Genomic DNA, 24,756 nt, shown 5'->3' on the forward strand with positions numbered 1-24,756 from the left:
TTTGTTTGGTTTTTCTATCCGATTAAAAACTCATTTTGTTTGTATATATTGAGATTAAAGTCAGATAAATGTAAAGATATTTTTATGAGAGTGTAAAAAATATAAATTATAAAAAATATTCAAGTAAATATGAAGTATGTTGTAACAAAAAAAAAATTATACTGAGGAAATTTATATTAAAAAGAATTATTAAACAATTCTACTGAGCTGGGGGTGTGGAAAAGAATACTTAACTTGTGTAGTTATCGTAATAGAAACCCTTACTTGAGTAATTATTTTTCCACTCTGTAAACTTGTCTACTAAAAGCATATTTTGCACTCAAGTACCTGAATAATGATGATTGGTTAAAGTCTGAGCCTTGGCATTTTTGTAAAATTATTCTGTAAAACATTGGCCCATAACATTAAAATGTAATAAATTTCAGTGATTTTATAAATTTTTTACAAGTTAACATCACTAATAAATTCTAAGCATGTGAAAATGCTTACTAATTGATTAGTTTTTTCATTATAATAAATACCATTAATTAACTAATAATGCAAACTAGTCTACAGTTATAGCAGACAAAATGCTGGTTGTTAATGTAATATGTATGAGTTCTGTTTAAAAAATATGTAGAATAATGTCATAAAACAAAATGTACTTTATTTAGAAGTTACTTATCTGGGTCCCGTTCAAAGTACTCTCCTCTGCGATGTACACACTTATCCCAACAGTGTTTCCACTTATGGAAATAGTCCTGGAACACTTCTTTTGTGATGTTCTTCAATTCCTTTGTCGCACCTGCCTCAATCTCGGGAAACATCTCAAATCTTCCTTTCAAAGGTCTTTTGATTTTGGGGAACAAGGAGCGAGGTCAGGTGAGTAGGGTGGGTGGGGAAGAACAGTGATCAAGTGTTTGGCCAAAAACTCATGAGTCTGAGGGCTGAATGGGCTGGAGTGTTGTCGTGATGAAAAAACAAGTCTTCACATTTCTGGCCTTTTCCGCCAGATAGCATAACGCAGATGTTTGAGACTTCAACGTAGTAAGTCTGGTTCACTGTGGAGCCTTGGGGAAGTTACTCATGGTGGACTACGCCCTGAGCATAAAAAAAACTGTTAACATCACCTTCACATTAAAACGAATTTGGTGAGATTTTTTTTGGTCTGGGAGATGTTTCACCCACCTACTGAGACTATTAAACCTTTGTTTTGATATCATAACTGCACACCCAAGATTCATCACCTGTTATGATCCTCAACAAGAACTTTTCATCTTCTTCCGAACGTTCAAGCAATTCTTGACAAGACTGGACACATTGTGCTTTTTGGTTGTCCGGCGTGGAACAATGGTCAGACTTTGATTTGCCTGAATCAGGGTGTTGTTTTTGTCTACATGTGAATCGTCAGTTGACGTGGAAGGACGTCCAGGACGCTCATCGTCTTCAATTGACTGACGACCATCTTTAAAATGTCCATGCCACTTAAAAAATGTCGCACGCTTCATAGCAACATCGCCATAAGCCGTCTTGAGCATATCAAAAGTTTCACTCACAGATTTTCCGAGTTTAACACAAAATTTCACAGCAACTCTTTGCTCCTTCAAGTTACTTATTCTAAAATTCGCCAAACAGAAAAACACACTTCTCAAACAACCGCGTAGCTAAGCAGCCAATAATGATATTTGCAATCAAAAAACTGCTTTGTAATCAGCTGATCTGTACAAACTCGGTGACACCAAGCGGATTTGACTGGAACCAACTGGACCCGAGCAATTCAAACAGTCTACGTATTTCTTGAACAGATCTCGTATTGAGTTTGATTTCTAGCAAGGTTTTTGGTTGATTTTATGTTTTTATATGAAATTTACTGTCTTAGTAGATCTGTCTCTTGTGATGGAATAAATACAGATTAAAAAAAAATCAATAATTTTATTTTTTTAAGAAAAAAGTATTAGTTTCTCAATAAATAATACAATAATTCATTTTCCATGGTCCCAAAAGATGGCTGTTTTTAATTCATTGTTATATAGAGCTGTAAAATACCTCAAACGTGATAAAATTTCCTTAAATAAAGAAATAGAAATAATTAAAAACATTGCTGTTGCTAACAGTTATAATGTCGGCACTATAAACAAATTATATAATAAAATAAATAACAATACAAAATTATTATGTGATAAAATGGATAAAATTTACATAAAAAATTAATATACATCTTTTAGTCAAAAAATTGAAAAAATATATTTAAAAAAATGGCTTAACACCTGCATATGTAACTAACAACAAATTAAATATATTAATAATAATTTTAATAAAAAATCATATGATTCCAAATTTAATAAACAAGGTGTATACAGTCTTGTTTGTTGTTATGATTGCGACTGGATATATGTGGGTATGACCAATCGTTAATTTTCCATATGCTGAAGAGCATATAAATAACATTAAAAACAATAAACCAGAAAATTCTAACTTTGCTAAACATAGAATATGGTCATACATACAATCATAATAATTTCATGAATAATTTTATTGTATTTCTTACAAATATTATAACACTTCTAATTTGGAAAAATATCATATATATTGTAATAAAAAATTTTTTAAAGACTATATATTATTAAAAAACATACTAAATATAAAGAAGTAATAATTTAATCTAATAATTCTCTTTGATAACATGGTTCTGTTTGATTTCATTTTAATCCACCAGAATATATGTATATTCCTTCAGTTTACTAGTAGGACCGGGACAGTCATGACTTTTTAAATTTTAAGTATGATTTTTTTAAACTTTTGACTTTAAATATATTAAGCTCCAGAGTATATATCAACATGCTGGTAAGGTGGATTATATTAATAGTTAATTTATAAAAAAGTATTAATTTACTTCAATTATGTTTTTTCTTTTTAATGCTTGTTTTTCTACTTTGTTCATTTTTTAGTGATTAGATAGATTTGAAATATGCCAATTCATGTGGTCTGTTTAATCACATTATTTACAGTTGCAGCACTTGGTGTCTGATGAATCATGTACAGAATGTGTCGATATGTATCTGAGAGAAAGTAGACGTGGTGGCGCTGGTGGACCATGTATTACTGCAAACCAAAGGGCAAACTTTGAAGCCGCATATCAGCGTAAAGCAGAAGCTGCACTTGCGGAAGAAAACTGTTTCAAAATGTTTATTGTGAGTTTCAGCTACACTATGTGTCTTATATGCTAACTTTTTAAAGTAATCATTTTACATCTTTTTACTTTCTCTTATATCCAAAAACTAGACTTCACATTTTTAGGTTCGATTTCAAAACAGTACCCTTTAAAGAAATGTAATGTTGTTTTTTTACAATGAATTTTAGGTTTGTTAAAGATGTAAGTGACTTTAGTGCATTAAAACAAAAATATATCTTATTTTATTTTATACTCTTATAGCTCCTTTTCCTTTGAAGCACAAGATTCCTTGTAATTCGCTGTGCATTTGGCCAGCACTTTCACATTCTTCAAAGTATATTTCTGGAACTATTTTCAGAACAGAAAACATTCTTGATCTAGTCTTGCTGCTTGCTTCTTTAGGGAAATAATCCTATATCTGTCATCATTCATGGTTTTCTACTGGCTTTGCCTTAGACTTACTACCTTTATGGCCTCCCAGTCACATACCCAATCTCATTGCTTGCTTCATCTATAGGAAAATAATCTTACATGGACTATTGACTTTACTACCTTTGACACCTTATGAGAACATTGCTTTCAGGAGACTTTTATCTCCTCTCCTATTCTAATTAGTTTTTAAAGTTTTCTCATTAATTTTACATACATTTTCTGTTTTTGCAGTCATTTCTAGGCATTACGCTGGTCTATATCATCTTAATTAATTTGCCTATATATCATTTGCAAGCTTATTATCAGTTTCATAACTTTAAATCTACATTTCAACTGATTATGGATAGGGTATATGGTCTATAATTTGGTTTCAGACTCTGCTTGATCAGTATCTAATCTGTTTGATACTTTTTCTTCTGTCCTCACCTTTATTTTATATAATTTTTAACTAAGCAAGGTATACATCTTGGAAAGTCTAATTTGTGTTTAATTTCTTTGATTCTGTAACAAGTAAGATCAGCCACTTCACAGAACAACTATATCCAATGAAAAATAAGTTATATACTACAACAAATGAATTTATTTCAACATTGGCCTGTATGTAGATATGTGCTTATATATACATATTGTATAACTATAAATGGATCATTTAAAGAAAATAGTTTTCTTACTATCTGCTATCAGTTTTACTTTGATCATTTTATGATAATAGAGTAAAATGAATTAAGTACCACCAAGGTAATGTTTTGTTCTCTAATAGAAGAGTGTTTCATGTAAAACAATTTGCTGTCTGACATAGCCACTAGTTCACATAAAACGCTCTATTAAATTCTCTCATTAAAGGTGTACTGTTCAGTTACAAAATTGAAATGATTCAGTCACTTTTAAATCTAAAACATTAAATTATAGATAGAAATTTTGGAACTAAATATTATTGTTTAATCTGTTGCTGCTAACTGTCTAAAAATAATTCATATGGCAGAACTCCTATGAATTCAACTATTGAACGTATTTTTTTTATTTTATAAATTACTATAAACTTTTGTGCATGGAACATATTTTATACTTAAAAAAATACTATGGTTACAATATTTTGCTTTTGTTTCCTTTTTTCTTTGTAAAAATTAATAGATTGATTCTTGAACTTGTATTTGCTTCAGTATAAACGGGACTGCAAGCTGACTATAGAATTACTGGATACAGAAGGAGAAGATGCTGAACAAGTGAGGGAAACTGAAAAGTGGTCAGCCTATGTGGATAGATATGCCGATCCACAGAATAAAGAAACTGGTCTTGTGAGTATCTGTTTTTTACAGTATCAAGTTATGCAGTGGATTTGGCCAAATAAGATCATTGGTTATTTGTAAAAAAAATGCTTTGTCAAGACAATATTTAGAATACAGAGACAAATCGGTGTTATTCCAATAATGGGTCCAGGCTCAATTTCTTCTGTTTCAACTAAGAAATTCTATGTTTTTTAAAGCTATTTCTTCTAGAAGTAGTCTTCAACATTAAAGGTCAATGACGTATATATCATTTCTGATTTTTAACAACTTGTACTCTTCAAAACAATCCCTCATTAACTCTCACCCTGTAATCCATTCTGTATTCAGATGTTATTTAATTGGTTTTCTTTTTTTCTTGGAGTGAAAACCTTTTACAGGCACCATGATCTTGCCCCATCGTATATGTGCAGGCCTACCCACTAAAACCCCTCCCCCTCTACAACATGGGATGCCAGGCTCGCCTTATGGTATTACACAGCACTCCATGTCTGATTTAACTTAACACCTCCACTTCTGGCCTTACATCTCTTATTTTACTTCGCCTTGGGGCCAGACAATCGCAGCCCCAAGGGAGACTGAGAGAATTAATCACCCCTGCATTTCTTTCGCCATTTGTTTTGAGGGATTTTTGGCACTGCTTCATAGACCATGCATCTTTTATCTTTGCACTTGATATTGTGTCCAGCCTTGCCACAGTTGAAACTAAGTGCCAAGCAGTCAGACAGTCAGAACCCTTGCACTTATCAAGGGCCACCTTGCCTATTAGGCAAGGGGGCCTGATGAATCCCAGCACCTGAAGCATTTTGCTTCCTCCTCTAGTAGGAGGACAAAGTTTTGTCTAGTTAACACCCAAACTGGTATTTTCCAGGAATCAAATGCCTATTTTCAGTAAAATATTCTGGAGGAACTTCTTTTTTATTTTTTTTAGAGTTTCTAAAAATGTAAGGCGTACGTCCAGTAAGTACCATGCAAGTTGACAGCTACTAAAATAATTATCAGCTGATACATTTCTATTTGTATTTTTTTTATTGGATCAATCAATGTTTTGACCAAGTCAAATGGCTTGTTTATGTACAAAAGGTTCTGGTTTCTGCTGTCCAAAATAAATAATCATGTTGTGTGTGTAAAATGTGTGGGAATTGCACAACACATAGATTATTAATTCATATTTAACAGGTTTCTTTGCCATATATTGTATAAACCTGTAATGGCCTCGAAATCCAATTAGCATTTCATCAATTGTAACAAATTCCCCTGGGTTATTTGAAATTTGACAGTTTGAAACAAAACTATCAGAAAACTCCCTAATTGGGGCTAGTTTGTCGGTGTTAGAACGTTGAACTCTAATATTTATATCATCGAATCTGAGGCTTCTCAATAAAAATCAAAAATAATTTTCACTGAAGTTTGCTCAGAGGATTGTTAGCCCAGTGCCATTATTAGTAAAGCATTTTGACAAGTTGGTCCAATTGCTTCGTTTTACAGCCAATAAAAACATTGTATCAAATGCAGCTAGTATTTCTGTTCTTGTAGTTTTTCGATAGTCTCTTACGTGGCTGTGAGGATGAGCTAATTTTTTCTTGTCAATAAAAATGTCTTGTGTATTTTACAATCTTGATGATCATATCAGTATTTACTATTCAAAAAAAACAATCAGCTCTGTTTTACTTTGGCGAGAAGGTCCTTTAGGTCCAGGAAAAACCTTCACTATATTTTGTTTATGACACTGTTGCAACAGGATCAGAGGCCCGTAATGAGTCTCCATATTTACCTATGAAGATGCAGAAGTCAGAAGTTTCATTAACTCTTTATTGTCAGTGTCCAAATCGACTTCAGAATCACTATCATGTTTATCTACTTTGATAGTTTGCAGCTCAAAATCTATATCACTCTCACTATCTGTATCGTATTGTTTGCTCTCATTTTCAAGGTCTTCCAGTTCATCGAAAACTTGAAGGATTTTATCTGTTGTATGGAATCGTTCCCTAGAAATACAAGAAAAAGTTATGTTTCACATAAAATTTCCCTGGTTCTAATAGAATAAAAAACAAATATGTTTATACAAATTTTAATAAATATAACTATAAAAACACATTGTAAAAAAAAATAAAAAAGTAGAAATATTTACTTACATTATAGTTTAATGAACAGATGCACAGTAGTCACACTGGTCAGAGTGAACACTTGTTTTATAACACAAGGGCTCACATAGGCATAGGTTGGCTGTACGCAGACCCTTGGGAATTAACCTTTTTTCGCCACTCCCTCACATGGTCAACAGTCTGCACAGTCTTATAACAGGATCTTGTCTCTGAATAGTTCATTTGAAAATACCTAAAGGCCCAACTGGCAAATTAAACTCCTTACTAATAAAACCAAAAAATATTAAAAAGGCTGCCAATCTGCCTCCTTCACAATAAAACCAAAAAATATTAAAAAGGCTGCCAATCTGCCTCCTTCACGAGTGCTTGAAGGTTAATGGTCTCATGGAGCGACTGTAGCATTGAGGACATCCTTAATTGATCTCAGCGTCAATGGAAGATTTTCCATTAGATTTTATTACTTTTATCTAAGCAGCTTCTTGCTGCACTACACGGAGCCATCTTTTGTTGGGCCTGTCGAAACCCAGCCCTTCATTGAAAACCACAAGCTTCTGCCAGATATTCCACAAGGCTGGTACATGAAGGTTCAACCTAGGGTTTTGGGTTTACCACTCCATGATCTTTGAAAGCTGCCATTGCACTTCATGAACAGTCTGTTCTTCCTTGCCTCCCTTGGAGGTAACAAAAACTAGAGGTGTGATGCAGTGTGACTTCCACTCCATCATTAACAATGAAACCTTCAGCAGGTCTTTACTCCAGGACCTGGCCAGGTTTCACCCTGTTCCCCACCTCCACAAGTGGCCAAAGCCAGGAGATCCTAATGAAAGCCTTTTGCACAATGTCCTTGTTGCTGGCCACCAGATCAAGGACAGTCACCATATCTGCGTCATAAAAGTTCCACACAGACTGATTAACACGCTCAAACTTCTCAAAGCAGTCCACAGGCCAACTTCTGTGATTGAAGTCTACAACCTCCTCTTCAGCACCCTCTGAGAAATTAGCGAGTGTAACTCATTACTCCCAAGCTTTCTCCATGTGGGTGCAGCTTTGGACAGTTTCCCCCCCTTGAATGGCTTTCCCTGAACCCTTGAAAGTGTTGACTATTAATGTTAGCTTGAACCAGATCATGGAGGATCTCAATCTCCAATGTTGTGTTTGAGATCACAATGTCTTAAGGTCCAAATTAGACCCCGGTCTTGTCGGACTCCATTGAGGGCATGTTTTATCAATATTTTATTAAATTTGTTTAATTTACTTTGAAACTTCTATCTTTTTCCTGTTTAGCCTTCGGGAATTACTGTTTGAATATTATATCAGAGGATGAATGAAGATGATAGGTATGAGTGTAAATGAAGTGTAGTCTTGTACAGTATTAGTTCGACCATTACTTTGAAACTTAAAATAGCTTTAATTTACTTTAAAGTAAAGGAATGGGAAGAACAAAGGAGAGGAGAGAGGGAAAGAGAGCAAGTAGAAAAAGTAATAAAAGTTGCCTAGACAGCTGTCACATAGCTGTTGTATACTGAGAAAATAATTGGAAAAAGGTACCCCTTACATTTGAGCAGAAGGACTTAAGATTGGTGTAACCTACTCATCTCCCACTGTTTATGATTAAATTAACACAATTGACAGCAAATAGAATTACAGCCAGCTAGTGTGCCAAGACTGTAATTAGCTAACCACAGTGTACAACTAACTAGGTTAGCAATTGATACTAGAAATGTTCCCCGGACTAGTTAATGTGTACTTACTAGACCACTTATCTTACTTGATTTATCTATTTGCCTATACTACTACCAAACAATCTGTACTGTCATATGACACTAGAGATTGTTTTTTTTTTTATTGTGTAAAAAATTACTTTTTAGTAATCCTGTTGTTTTTTGTTTTTTTTTAAACTAAGAATATACTGCATAGTGGCATGGTTTTGGTTGAACAAATTAGTTCTTTAACAAAATGAAAACTTCCCCAGTAATAATAATTGATATAAACTGGCAGAACTAACGGAGTACTGAAAACTACAATCTCTTATCTTGCTGAAAAATATGGCAAGTGGAATGTTAAGTGGCTGAGGTCAAACTTGAGGCAAGGATCTGCTACTTATTGAGTAAACTTTGAATTGGTGGTTTTCTCATGTTACTGCTTGAGATCAGTCTGTTAGAGAGGTCCATTACTTAAAGCAAAAAGCTAAATATTAATGATTTTAAAAATTACAGCTTATTTCACTAGAAGTGAATAGAACCGATTTGGTTTAAGGAAGCTTATGAATGAAAAGCTAGCGCTAATGTCAAAAATTCTAAAAAATGAAAGTATAATAACCTAATAGAAATTTTCTGTAGATATGTTTATAATGTTGATGAATACAGTTTATTTTATTTGACCACACCAGATGGTTATGCTTTAAGTGCTACAAACTCAAAAAAAATTGTGGACATCATCACTGTTCTGTTGTATCTGGTAGTAATAAATGGAAGTTACTCATGCTTTTCAAAGCAATTACATTTCATTGTTTAAGATGAATATTTGCCCAGTTCATCATTATTTAAACAAGGATGTCTTAGATGATTGATATGTGAAAACTCTGTGATGTCAATAAACTTAGTCCCCAATAGCTTCCTCAAGTTTTATGATTCTAGGAGACCATCAGTGGCACCCAATAAGACGATAGAGTGCAGCATTCTTTGGCTTCGAATAGTAATTTCATTATTCACATTTGATTTACAATTTCAGGTTTTTCATAAACTTATTACAAAGTACCCTGAGAAGATATTGACTGTATTTTTATTATTTTGAAGGATTATTTTTATTAAACCAATTTTTTTTAATAAAATAATGAGTTTTCATTTGAATAAATGTAAAAAGAGTTCTGCTTCTACTAATTTGTAGTAGAAGTGGCTCTTGAGAACCACTGCTTTGTCCTATTAGTTACACAATGAAATCAGAGTACTTTTTCAGTGTTATAAATAATGAATCGACTATAGTGATTAACTACCATAAAACAGGTACTACAGTGAAAACTAGAAGTGAACCTGCACCTGATCTCTTTTAACTTTTTTTGTGATCTATAGAAGTATTCAATGTGATGTCAGTTGTCTGGGTTATTAAACATGTTCCATGTGTCACAGAACCATCAAGTTATTGCAGATGTAGTTTATTGTCTTATTATGAACCTGAATCTGCTGTTATAATATTTTAGCGATAAAAAACAACTATATTAGTTAAAATTGATAAATTTTCTTTTTTCTTGCTTAAAATTAACTTTTTAATATAATTTTTAGTGTTTAGATGGGGATGATGAACGCGGACAATGGTCTAAAGCCGTATTTTTATCAAGAAATGTTAAAAAATGGAGAGATAAGGTTGGCAGAAGATATGAGCAAATGAATGATGCCTGTTCTAACTCAAACCAAAACCTGAATCAGAAGTCTAAGTATGATAAATAATTTATTTATTCAATAGTTCAGTGCATGTTTCTTTATTTTTTGAAAAATTTCCACTTTTTCTTTCAAGGTATTCTTGAATAATATTTACTATAGTCATGAACCAGGTATTTGTTCATATTTCTGATTTACTTAGTAAAGATAAAGCAGATATGTTTAATGATGCCAGAAACATAACAATGTGTAAAAAATTAAACTGTATTATTGTATTGAAAAAAGTTACATTTTATGTGATGTATTGTTACATAAAATTAGATAAAACATAAAGCAATAGTAGCTGTGATGTTATTTTAAACCATTAATTATTTATTAAAAATTTTAAATTAATTTTTTATTTTGTAAATCCTAGTATATTTTAATAAATGAGTAAATATATATGTATTAATGTATTTCTCATTCAGAAGGTAGACTACTCTAAAACCACTTTGTCATTTTCACTTATTTTGCTACTATTGAATAGAAAATAGAATCATGTTTAGTCCACAGGTAGCTCCCATCAGATTATACTAAAGGTGCATAGGCAGGCTCTACCTCTGTGTAGAATCCTTTATTTATAAAAGGGATTCTCAGCTTCCTAAGAAATATCCTTGCTCACTTCCAGAATCAGTCAGCGTGTAAAAGTTTCTGACTATTACAAATTGTTCAGCTAGACCCCTGACGTAAGATATATTAATGTAACAGAAATTTGTTGAACAAAAGTTCACTGACTGACAAATTGGTTGTAAATTCAAGTTACGTAGTTCATATGACCATCTTAAACTGGTCTAGAAATTTTCGTCTTGCTTCACCTAATGATTTCAGGAAAAATTATGTACACACATATGTTATTAGTTTTGTTTTAGCAATTTGTCAGATAGATTTTAATCCCCTTTTAAGATGTGATGTTATATAGTAAGAAATAAAAATTTCTGCATCATTTTTTCTCTAAAAAATTTTCTATGGTTCTAATTATGATTAATTTGATTTGTAGTAAAAATCTGAGCTTATATTTAAATTCCAGTATTGTTTTATGTGTTTGAACAGTTTCTGTAAGATAAATTAACTCCCTTACAAGGTGATATTTTGAGTAGAACACCAAGAACATTAGATTGTCAACTTCAGAGACTCCCCACAGTAGATCAATCATCTACCTCCTCCTTTCCTGATGACAGGGGGATAAGATGTCTGGAGTGAAGAAAGGCCTTCTGTCACTAAAATCTAGATGTATGGATGTACTGAGATGTAATGCCAGTGACAGAAGAAATTTGATAAAGGGAGATGCTAAGAAAGCAAATCTACGTAACTGATGATTTAAATAATGAGAAGCTAACTCTTTTGTCAGTTAACTCAAATATTTTACAGGCTGCAGTTAATTGTATATGTTTTTTTACACATTGTAATTTCCTGATCTTAAAATTTATATTCAAGAATTTATTTTGTTATTGAATAAACTAATGGATAAATGCTTGTTGTCATTCATTCTCTTACAGTCCAATCATTTCTGGCATGCTGAGAAAATCTATTCATTCCAAGGCTTTATTTTTAGTTTTATGTGTGGAAAGCATCAGTTCATGAGCATTAATCTTGCTCCATTGATTGTTTTCTTTATATTTATGAGAATATAATTTTTTATTGAAGTACATCACCTGGTTCTGTGCAGGTTTTATCATCATATATCTAGTATATGAGAAAACCATTAATCTATGATTCTTTTAAAGTAAATAGATCACATTTTTAAACTAGATGGAATGTAAGTATCTGTTTTGTAATTTAAATGAAAGGTGTATTTAAAGTATTTGCATACTAAATTTTGTACTTTATGTGTTACAGATTATATTATGAATAATATATTAAAATTAAATATTTAAGTTAAAACTAATGTTTTAATCTATTATTTCATAATTTGTTTTATTAATCATGTGCTTGCTCTAATGGTATATTATCGTATGTTCCTATTAGTAAATTTATTTTAGCTTCTTTATTTTTATTTCACTTTGAATTGCAGTACAACATGTACTGCAGTTCCGATCATCACCATGATAACGTTACTTAATTTTTTTATTTATTTTTTCAGCGACTCTTTGAAGATAGAATCATATGATGATACACAGTGTAGATTTAATTTACGTTCTTATCGTATGGTGTTTGTTGTCGATAAGGAAAATTATCTCTACAAGAGACATGCATTGTGTAAAGCAAGACAGGTAAATTTTTTTCCCCAATATTTACAGTGTAAAGAAATTAAAGACTTATTTTATTGTTTTAAATTGACTGCCTGTATTTTTATTGCATAAAGTGATACTGACTGATTCTCACAGACACAAATTTCAGCCCGTAAGTAGACCTTGCAAAAAAAAGCCAATTTTTGTTCCCTTTACAGCAGAAAAATTCTAAAACTTGCTCTATAATTTCCTTGGGAGTGATAGCTTTCTTTAAATATTTTTTTTACACATAGAAACAAGTTCAGGATCAAAAGCAAGAGATTACTTCAGAATCACATGTCATGTGATTTGGAACTTTTCTCTGCATCAGGCTACACCTCTCAAGAGGTCCTAAACCCAAAAGCATTTTCTTTTAAGACTAGAACCATCAGGAAGATGTAGTCCCCTCTATTGTTTTTATGTAAATTGAAGGCCTCAAAATGCAGGTTCAAAAGAACTTAACCCAGTGGTAAAAAGTTTTAATAGTTTTTTCAAAATTTCCCAATAACATTAAAAAATGTTAATTTCAAGAAAAGAAAGATGCGAGATAAAAACATTAGAAGTACCATTTTACACTTACATACATGTGCAAATCTTATTCTTTAACAATCTACAATAGCATTAACACTTGACGTGTGACCTGGCAAGGGTATACACTACTAATTTCAATGTTTTTACTATGTTTCATATTTATTGTTAATTAATCTGTCAAATTATGTTGGTTATAATCAGCAGGGACACTTGATATACAGAAATATGCCGATTGCCTATGGTGTAGATAGTCGTTCTTGAGCTAACATCCATGAAACTTTGGTTAAAGTTTTTGCAGTATTTTGTAATAAAGTAGATTTGATCTGGCCAGATCATCCTGTAACACCCTGTCCATTATTTCAACCAGGTCCGTTAAAATATTAGAACATTTTATTCTTCTTGTGATACATATGTAGATATTCTTTAACAAATTAATTAATTTAGAATCGAAACTCATCTTAAACAATTTAACCCAAAGTTTATTCCTAACAATAGAATCAAATGCGCATATGAAATCTACAGCTGTAGTATACAAACTACCACCCTTGTTTCTTATTTTTTTATTAAACTAATGAATATAAAATAAAAATGTTATATAATGGGTGTTTTTTTTTAGAATGATAGAACTTTGAATTGAAATAAAACACATAAAAAGGTAAGTTTGAAGCCAATTTTGTTTTCATCTGAAAGATAAATTTCTGCCATTTAATTTTTGAAAATAATTCCTGGCATATGTCCACCTCGACTATCATTTATGAACGAACCGTATTCGATCAGTCCAGTTTTGAACCACTTTTTCAAGTAATTGGGGACTTATTTCATTAATAACACGAGTTATTTTTGCTTCCAAAGTGTCAATTGTTGCTGGTTTATCAGCATAAACCAGAGACTTCACATATCCCCAAAGTTATTTTGTCTGGGGATATGTGAAGTCTCCACTGGTGTTAGGTCACATGATCTTGGAAGCCATTTCACTGGACCATTTCATGAAATTTTGTCGCTAAATTGTTGTTTCAATAAACTGATCGTTTCGGTGTGGCACCATCCTTTTGAAACCAAAACTGTTGCAGATCGATGTCATGCAAATTTGGAAACAAATAATTACTGATCATTGATCTGTAACGATCACCATTGACAGCCTCATTTTTAAAGAAATAGGGACCGACAATGCCTCCAGCATATAACCCACACCGTACAGTCCATTTTTCAGGATGCGATGGAGACTTAAATTTCCCCAGGATTGATCTTACTCCATATACAGTAATTGTGCTTGTTGAAATAACCATTTAACCAGAAATGAGCTTAGTCACTAAACAAAATTTTTTTTATAAAATAGTGGATTAGTTTCCAACTGATTTAGGCACCATTCACCAAACAAACGACATTTATTATGGTCTTGTGGCTTCAGTTCTTGCATCTTGTGTGGCTGTAGACCAAGATAACATCTTTCCATAAAATTTTCCATGTAGTTAACGGACAAAGTCCAATGGCAATGAATAGACACATTTGGATTTTCTTCAACATTATCACTGACCGCACCAATATTTTCATCTGTACGTACAGATCTTTGTCTTGTTAGTTTTTCATTGACTAGAGTAAATGTTTTTGAAATTTATCAACAGTTCAACAAATAAGTTGTTCTGATGGACAATCACATGGTGCATCTTAAAAATTACTATGTGCTCTGTGTTTAGCGAACAGAACATTGATTTTGGAAATATATTTCCACAATTTGTAAACGTTTCTGCGGCATTAGTTTTTCCATGATCATTTGCCAGTGCTCACTGATCTGAAATGACAAAAAAAAATGACAGCTACCTCTATCAAAAGTTTTATCACTCTAAAAAAAATATTCATTCTATAGTTTCTCTCTCCTCTGTATCTAGATTTTTAACCAATTTTTCTGCAGACAATAATACAACACTTAATTCAGTTACAAACAATTTATAAGAATCTTCAAAAAGACAGTTGACAAGGGGTATGTCTACAATTATCAGACATTCCCCTTATCTCAAGACAAGATTCCAGTATCTTTGAGCATTTCAAATTTTGTTTTTTTTTTTTATATTTTGAAAAAAATATAACTACATTATATTGATAAATAAATCAGAATTTTTTTTTATCACCACCATTAATTTTTTAACCTCTTTTCTTTACCCAACACACAGCATCAAACCAGAATTTATTAATACAGTTATACTCATTAATGTTACATATTATTTGCTTCATTCCAAGATCACTGGATTCCTTGCAAATCACCCACCTCCTGTAAGTTAAGTTGTCCAGCAGTAGAAGAAGTCACTGATGCATGTAGTAAAATGAATGAACAGTCTTTTTATAAATTCTGAACTTTTAGTATCATCCCATTTCATATTCTTCATTTATGTCCATTTTTTGTTTACTAACTTTTTTTTACAAATTAGTAGAGGACCCTCTGCAATTATAAAATTCAATATTCATTGTATTACATCAGGCATACCAGTACCTAAATTACTAGTAAATGTTACATCCCCTCTCTGGTCACTCTGTGATCTACCATTAATTAAAAATAAAAAATTCTGTTCCATTAGTTCAACTGATCGTACACCCATTTGGAATTTATAATTCCACCCACTGTGTAACGCTTATCAAAAAAGAGAACTACCTTCAAACAATTCTTTGGGACATACATTTAGATCACCAACTTGGCAGTTGTGTTCCCCTACTATAATAGAACGTACTCCAGTATTCTCAACAGCCTTGTTAATACCAAGTCTAAACACTAATGGAGGTGGAGATGGCTTAAAATACACATAAAATTATTAAAAACAAATTTGTCAAAAATACATTTTGAACAAATGTCCAGAGTGACAACTAATCTAGATTTTCTAAAGGAAATTTGTATAGGTAACCTATGCAAATTTCCTTTAGAAAACGATAACCAATTCACTGTTAACATTATCCCTCCTATTCAAGTTTATATTCAGATAAAAATTGATACTAGATAAACTCTTATCAACATGAGATGCATACACAGTAAATTGTATTCATTATTCCATTTGTCAAGATCTTGCAAATTCTTAAACTCATTCACATTTCAGAACAAGGTTTTTATTCTCCCCTCCACATAACTTCACATATCTTCACTAACTTTCTTTTCCAATTTTCCTCTGCGCTAAAAAAGAATGCATCAAACCCTGTTCTATTTTTCTCTTAAGTGAATTATCCCTTTCTCTGACACATGGACAAATAGTAACAGTAGATGTCCATCTTTTGAAAAACTTATCTTTGGCCTTGTTAACTTATTTTAATTTAACCTGTATTTGATAAAGATTGGCTTAAACAGAACCATATTAAAAAATGCTGTTTTAAATTTATTTTTATTTAGATTTTTTTATGAAGAAATTAATTTCATCCATTACACCGATAAATGTATTTTTTTAAATCTGTGAATAAGTAGCATCTCATGAGGGAGCCCTCTAACAATATTTAATTCTTGTTCAATCAGTTTTAAAAGCTACTGCCGTACATAACATCCAAAATATAACTTACATTTTCTTGTGGAGTCCTAGGTGCATTAACCTTGTCTACTCAGAAAACCATATCTACTGCACTGAAAATTATAATTTGATAAAGCCTTAATTATTACTAGTCTGGATATTTTGTAATTTTCTGTTTTCATTCTTTAAATCTGAGATTTTTTTATTACCATTATCATTCAACATCTTGCTTGACAATCTAACCGTGTTCATCCAACATTGAATTTTAATGTCATTAAAATGCCTAATTTGCAGAAAATATTGCATTGACACCAGTGTAACTTTTAATATCTAACACAATTTAACAGATATAATTGCAAAAATGAACCATAGAAAATAAATTTTCTTTAATGAGCTTGATTACGGGTAGGGGGGGGCCTGTTTCCTGTAGAAGCTTGAACCACATTCCATGTAAAACTATTAATAATAATGTAACAATCATAGAAATATATGGCCCTTGAATGAATGGACGTCATCCAGAATAATGTAATTAAACATACTGACGCCGAATGGCTTTGACGGCACATGGCACTGCATAACCGTGTAGTAACCCTGAGAAGGGCTGTTGTCGTTGATTGGCTTCAACGATTCGTTGTAATTTATAACCTTGTGATAGCCCTGAAAAGGGCTGCCATTTTTTGCATTAGCTCTGAGAGAAGAGCTGTTGGGTCTGGAAGCTAATCTCCGGGAAAGTTGATTTGGCTGCAGTCGGGGAGTTGGGGCTCGTCCATTGAAATCAGACCAAGCTTCCCCTCAGCGGCAGTTGGGTCTCCACTACAGTGTGGTGGTGGTGGCCCCCAGAGCCCTGCAGTGTCGGGTCGGCGTTAGTCATCTTACACCGAGATAGTTCTCCCTGAGCGATCCAATGCTGAGCTGGCTCCAGCTGCTGAGTTCACCGGCCAGGACAATTGAAGCCCAGCAAGCTGTAACGGGAAGGTAGCGTTTGCGTCTAATGGCTCTCTCGGCGGGCCAGCCATGCCTGCTGCTCTAGCAGGGGTGTTGGTATCTGCCTTGAGGTGGCCAGGGAACTTCTTCCATCTTCGTCTTGGTCTTCTCCAGGTGGTGGTCAATGATGAATTAAAAATTGACTCGTGCATGCTCTTATTGGAGCCTGAGAGTGGGGGGGCCACAGCACCACTATGGTGAAAGATATGCGTGGCAGGAGTGATGCTTGTGCAAGCGCATACATGTACTGTGCTTCTGCTGACATTTGAGCTGCTACAATTGCTGTCCACCGATATTAAGTTAGGCATATATATGTTGTAACAATACCCCCCCCCCCCCACATAGGCAGCGCATACAGATCCACATTGTATGGATCTTGCTGTAGTTGTCAGGGTGTGATGTGCAGGTTTCAGTCCGGAGACCTTTAGCTGGATGTCTTTCTGGTCGATTTCATAAACTTGCCCTGTTCATTGAAGGACCATGTACAGGCCTTCCCATGGAGCCTCGAATCCTGCATTGCGAGCATGGCCGGTGTGCTGCCTGACGAACACTTGGTTGTCCACCTCTAATGTTGGTTACTCTTCTCTGTTGTCTATGAACTTCTTTTGACAGTAAACCTCTTGGTGTGCTGCTACCAGTCGCCAGGTCTCTTTAACTGTCTCCCAATGAGCAGTTTGTTTGGTGGCATCCCAGTTGTGGTGTTAGCCTGATTTCTAATTGCAAATAGCACTCATGGCACACTTATCCCAGGTTAGGTATTGGGCATCCTGCTCCAGGGCTATTCTCAGTGTTTTTTTCACCTCATTACAACGCTTCGTGGGATTTGCCTGTGGATGGTATACGGGTGTTCCAGTAAGCAATGTGTTGTTGGCAGCATAACTTCCTCCACTTCTGGCTTGTGAGCACAGTCTTGTTATCTATCAGGATAGCCCCAGCGGCAAAACACTTCCTCCTCCAAACAATTGAAGATGGTGTCCATGTCAGCTCAAGGAACAGGCCTAACCTATACCCAGCGAGAAAACAGGTCATTCACCATCACTAGGAACCTGTTGCCTCATTTCATTTCTGGGTATGGACCCATTAAGTCAACTGCCACATGCTTCAACAAGCTGTAGGTAGGCCTTTGGGGTCGCTGATTGTCTGGTGAAGGGTTTGGCCCTTTGTAGCTGGCGCATGTGGGGCACTCCCATATGTACTGCTGAACATCCTTCATAAGACCCTGCCAATCCTAGTATTGGTGGATCGCCTGCCAGGTCTCTTCTGCCCTGGGATGACCGGCTTCCAGAGCATGTTTGTAGTATAATATGACAACTAAGCAATTGCCGGGTGGGATGTACACTCCCACTTGTTAGGGTCCTGCCCTAGAGCTGCACCCTTCTGTCCATATGCCATCTTTGTCCATTCTGAGTTGAGTGCCTGGGACCAAATTTGGATCCTGGTGTAATCGTTGGCTTCTTGTGCTTCCCGCACCTGTTGGAACAGGGAAGTGGCGACGACTTCTTGCAATCAGGGTGTAACTGCTCCACTCTTCTTGATGGCGTTCTGTTGGATGTAGTATATCCTCATCACGCACCATTTTAGATTTTCTTCTTCAACTGGTTCTCTTGACAACAGATCTGGTAGTTCATCCTCCCAGCCAGGACAGTCCTCTAATATAAACTTGAAACTTTGAACCAATAAGGCCCAGCGAGCATATTTTGTTTTCTGCCCGGTGGCCTGCCTTAACCATGTCAAAGCCTTGTCCGTTCTGAGGATGAAAGTTCAGTCTTCGAGGTACAGTCAATAGCGTTTGATTGCAAACACCAGAGCGAGGCATTTGAGTTCATTAGAGTGAACTCAGAACTGGTATTGGCTGCCATCTGAAACTGAAAAGGCTGTAAAACGTTTGGCTGATTTCTCCAGGGGTATATGCCAATATACACATTTAAGGTAGATTGTCAAGAAGACACAGGCGCTTCCCAAGTCTGTAATAGTCTCATAGATCAGTGGGAGTGGTGATTCCACATCTGTGATACTGTTGAGACGTCTACACAAAAATGTGGTGAAGAGTCCTTCTTAGCAATGACTACTAGGGAGTTGTAAGGCAATATCGACAACTGTATCACCTCTTGCTTCAGCATCTCTTCCATTTGTTCTGTTATAGTCAGTTTCTTTTCTTTGCCGTACCAGTACATCAGTAAGCAAAACAGCTGGCTTCCTTCCTAAAGTCAGGTCCATGTACTACTGACCAAGTTGGTTGCAAGGAAGTGCTGGAAAATACTCCCTGATGCCACTTCAACACCATCTCCAATTTTGTCTTTACCTCAGGGGATACTGTACTTTTCACTGCTGACCAGTCCAGTGTCAATGCCACAGGTTCAGGTTGATCGTGCCAAAAAACAGTTTTGCAGGTTTCCCTACCCAGATGGAGGCAGCTACGACTAATCCAACACGGCTTGTTGCTCCCTCAGCCAGTCATGTCCTAAGATGATTTCTTCCCAAAGCCCCGGAACTAGCAGAAACGTTGTGGGAATTTTCATGTCGTCGCAGAGAAGCTCTATTTGCACCACTCCTATGGTATGGCACAAAGTAGAATTCAATCCCAGATCTTGATGTCTATGTTGGAATTGGCTTGCCACAGTAACAGCTCAGCACTTCCAAAGCTGAAGTTAACCGCAGAATCTATGGCTGCTTTCATGAATCGTCCTGCTACTTCAATAGTGATTGTAGGGATGTCTGAGCCCAGTTGATTGAGCGCTCCACAGCCGGGACCCTTACTCGTTTCCCTGCTGCGACTTCCTTATTGGGCAGTCCCTGTGGAAATGGTGCTCCAGGCATTAATGACACCATGGAGCCAGGTTGCTTCTACGTCGGAGTTGCCTTGTCATTTGTCTATTCTCTTCCCTATCGTCTTGTACATTATGAAACCTACTCCTGCCTGCCCTTTATTTGAAGCTGAGATAAATATTCTAAAATCACATGACCAAAAGTCGTTTTCTTCTTCCCATCGAACCTTGCTATTCCTATTACATCTACATTTAACCTATCCATTTCCCTCTTTAAATTTTCTAACCAACCAACCTTTTTTAGACTTCTAACACTCCATGCTTCAACTCTTTTTAATTTTCTGGTGACCCCTTCCTTAGTGGTCCCCACCAGGAGATCCGAACGGGGTACTAGTTTACCTCCAGAATATTTTACCAAGGAAGACACCTCCATCTTTGATACATGGAAATACAGAGAGCTACATTTTCTTGGAAAAAAGCAGCTGTAGTTTTCCATTGCTTTCAGCTGCGCAGTACTCAGAGGACTGAGTGATGTTGATATGGCCGTTTAAGTCATTCTGACTCACGCCCTTAACAAATACTGAAAAAGCTGCTGCCCTCTTTCAGGAAACATTCCTTAGTCTGGCTCTCAACTGATACCTCTCCAATATGGTTACACCTTCAGTCTAGCTACTCTGTATCACTAAGTACTCAAGCCCCCTCACAATTGGCAAGGTCTTATGATTCGTAGACGGAGGTAATATGTTTAAAAAGTATAAACAAATATGTAAATTTTAAACTCCATTTACATTATCAGTTTGGCGCAATAGATAAATAAAATTATATTAAGATATGGAAACACATTGAATAATCATATCCAAACAGTTATGGTACAGCATTATAAAACAGACAAAATAAATACAGCAAAACTTAAAATAATGAAGGAAAAATACTTAGTTGATATAATGATTTATCTAGTTTCTTTTTATAATTAAAAGATTGTTATTAATTTTGTAAGATAAGTGATAATAAGATATTAAAATTAGCATAATTTTATCAAAGCTTATATTTTATAAATCAGTTCATGTTATATACTGTTACCACATATATGCCTAACTTAATATCAGTGGACGGGAATGATAGCAGCTCAGATGTCAGCAGGAGCACAGTACACGTACGCACTTGCACAAGCATCACTCCTGCCGCGCAGTTCTCCTACCATAGCGATGCTGTGGCCACTCTCAGGCTCTAGTAAAAGAGGGTCACGAGTGAATTTTTAATTTATTGTTGACCAAGAAGAAGAAGATGGAAGAAGTTCTCCCTGGCCACCTCAACGTGGAACCTCCCGGCAGATGCCAACATCCCCGTCGGAGCAGCAGACCTGGCTGGACTGCTGTGGGAGCCGCTGGATGCAAACACTACCTTCTCGCTCCAGCTCGCCAAGCTTCAATTGTCTGGCCAGCGGACTCAGCAGCAGGAGCCAGCTCAGTGTAAGATTGTTTAGGAGAATCGCCTTGGCAAAAGACAACCGACACTGCAGGGCTCTGGGGGCCACCACTGCCACACTTTAGTGCAGACCCAACTATCGCTGAGGGGAAGCTTGGTCTGATTTCAGTGGATGAGCCGCAACTCCCCAACTACAGCCAAGTCGACTTTGCCGGAGACCAGCTTCCGAACCCAACAGCTCTTCTCAGAGTAATTAAAAAAACAGTGGCCCTTTTCAGGGCAACCACCAGGTTATAAATTACAATGAGCGATCAATGACAACAACAGCCCTTCTCAGGGCTACTACAGGGTTATATTGTGCCACATGCCGTTGAAGCAATTCAGCGGCAAGTGGTGCCCGATGTGGGGAGAAGATTGATCACAGCCATGCCTCTGCTGACCACATATTAGGCGACAGACCAAAATCACAGACTGCCTGGTTGTGGGCATCTGTACAGCATTTCCACCAGTGATAATGGCAACCTTCAGCGGTCTACCACATGAGGACCCAGAACTGTTCCTCTCTTATCTACAAACTCAGCTGCAAGAACAGAGAGTGCCTCGATGGGCCGTGTACACCGAAGGGCAGCTGAAAGTTGAGGCTCTGTCCTGGGCCAGGCAATACAAAGACTTACAACTTGTTTGGTCAGAGTTCATTGACCAATTTCGGCATCAATATAACTGCCTGCACACTACTGCCAAGCTCTGGTCTCAATTTTACGAACAAAAGCAAAGATCTAATGAATTGGCGGAGCTTTTCCTGTTGAAAAGCTAGATATTTTCCTCAGTATCTAGACTTTTACTACATTAATATAACAACTGTACTATTTCACCAAGTGTCTTTGGAAGGAGTACGGTAGTTTTTTTTAACTGTTCTGATTCGTACATCATGTGCAGTAGAAGGCAGAAATTTTGCTATATTATTTTCAAAAAATTAAAAGTAGCTGAAAAAGAAATTTTTACAGCATTTATATATTACATGGTTTCAAAAACAGCCTAGTTAAAAAGTGACTAAAAATTGTTTACGTTTCCTTTATTATCAGATGTGAAGTTTCTGATTAAATTTTATAAACATAAATAAACTGAAAAATCAACAAGTTGTGTATCAAATTTTTATGAATTAACAGTAATAATGAGGTATCCAGTTACATAGCATGGCTTTATGTTTCATTATAATACCATATAAAAACGGTTAACCTGACCTGAACTTTCTGACCTCAATGTAAATATTTTTGTGGTTCTATTAACCACTGTTCTATTAACAGTCAAACAGGAGTATTTTTCAAGTGTAAATTCTAAATATACTGTAATTATTTGTGAACACTAATAATAAATCTGAGTTTAGAATACAAAAATTGGTTATAATTTTAAAACAGACAATTGAAAAACAAAACGGGTTGTTCAGATGAATAAAACTTTTTAATTGCTAGTGCCGAACTCTTTCATAATACATCTTAGTTTCTAACTGAGCACAGTTTCTCCATGAGGCTTACTTTTATGCTAGTTAATAGGTTTTCTAGAATGTCTTCTGCCATTAAGCATATTTATTTTTATTCCATCTGGATACATAGCTACATTTGTTAACGCTTATAGATTTTGCACATTATGTTTTATTAATCACATTAATAATTATTTTTAGTCAAATATATCATTAGAATTTCTTCCTTTTTTTTCAGTCTCATCCAAGCTTAAGCAGAAGGCTTGCTGCTAGATTCAGGAAATGGCATGAAAACTGGAAATCTGAACACATCACTCAGGTTCAATCGGATGAAGCATCTGATTGGTTGATGGGTCGTGCACCTGATACCATTGCGAATGTGACACGAGTTCTTACAGACAATCCCATCGAGCGACCTCCTTATCGATCGTATAACCGTTACAGAGTGAAACGGTTGGAAGAAACATAAGCTCTATGTTATGCATTACTTAGAAACATACATATTTGCTGTCAACAATAAACCTATATTGAGAGCAAAATTTGAAAGACTTGAAGGCTTAGTTGGAAGTAACTGCGTTAAAATTACCAGTATTGTTATGCATAATATGTGCTGTTTGTTTTGTTTTAATTGTATTATGAATGTCATTTTTCTTCTAACTTCAGTTAAATTAATTTAAGTATTTGAAATTCTCGTATAAAACAAGCATTCAGTACTGTTGCATAATTTAAGTTTTATAATTATTATTTTTAAAATTATCTTTCTGAAAGTCATTTTTAAGTTTATTTCCTCTATTAACAGGGAATAATAATGTGAAATTTTTTTCTTAAGATACCAGCTCAGGACATTTTCTAAGTACATTATTAAATATTAACTTCTTTTTTGTAAGTAGTGTTGCTGATAATGAAATGAGTGTTGTATCTTCAATCATTTTTTATTTGTTAAAAATGGAATCTTGACTTTAATAGTATAAATAATTATATATATATATATATAAATATATATATATTTTTTTTTTTTTTTTTTTGTTATAAATATTTATTATTTTAGTTTTTCTGATTAATGTTATTGATGTATACTTTGTTTCTATAAGCTTTTTTAACATGTGAATTTTTAAACATGTGATATTTTTTTCTTTGTTTACTGTTTTTATTGCACGTAAAAGAATGTGATATATTTTTGTTCTAATAGCTATAGAAAAGGGGAGATGGGCAGAAATATGACATAATGAAAAGATTATTACTGTTAGTAAAATCTATTTCTAACAGTCATATATATACAAAATAGTTAATTCAGTTTTGTGTTAATCTTAGGGTTTTTTCTGTATATCCGTATTGCTCTTAAATCACTCTGAAGCCATTAAGAGTGCATTTCCAACAACAGTTATGGATATATATATATATATATATATATATATATATATATATAAGAAAATTCTCAACACGATATATGCTTTATTATATAAAATCACAATCCCAACCTCTGAAATTTGTTTGTGTAAATGTC

General features: G+C 34.6%; 1 protein-coding gene across 10 annotated transcripts in view; it reads left to right on the top strand.

Annotated features, from left to right (window-relative positions):
• Positions 1–24,198, top strand: part of LOC142323477 (paired amphipathic helix protein Sin3a-like) — a 100,108-nt gene extending 75,910 nt beyond the window's left edge. For 9 of the 10 annotated variants that reach the window (XM_075363172.1, XM_075363175.1, XM_075363169.1 and 6 more), the window contains exons 20-24: positions 2,988–3,170; positions 4,744–4,878; positions 10,250–10,401; positions 12,465–12,594; positions 23,491–24,198. In XM_075363172.1, coding sequence (XP_075219287.1) covers positions 2,988–3,170; positions 4,744–4,878; positions 10,250–10,401; positions 12,465–12,594; positions 23,491–23,721 — 831 coding nt within the window. In that variant the 3' untranslated portion in view covers positions 23,722–24,198. The remainder of the gene's footprint in view (positions 1–2,987; positions 3,171–4,743; positions 4,879–10,249; positions 10,402–12,464; positions 12,595–23,490) is intronic. The other variant, XM_075363179.1, reaches the window with a different exon arrangement.
• The last annotated feature ends 558 nt before the right edge of the window (positions 24,199–24,756 follow it).

This window comes from Lycorma delicatula, chromosome 4 (assembly GCF_047948215.1).
Source record: "Lycorma delicatula isolate Av1 chromosome 4, ASM4794821v1, whole genome shotgun sequence".
In the NCBI taxonomy this organism is placed as follows: Eukaryota; Metazoa; Arthropoda; class Insecta; order Hemiptera; family Fulgoridae; genus Lycorma; species Lycorma delicatula.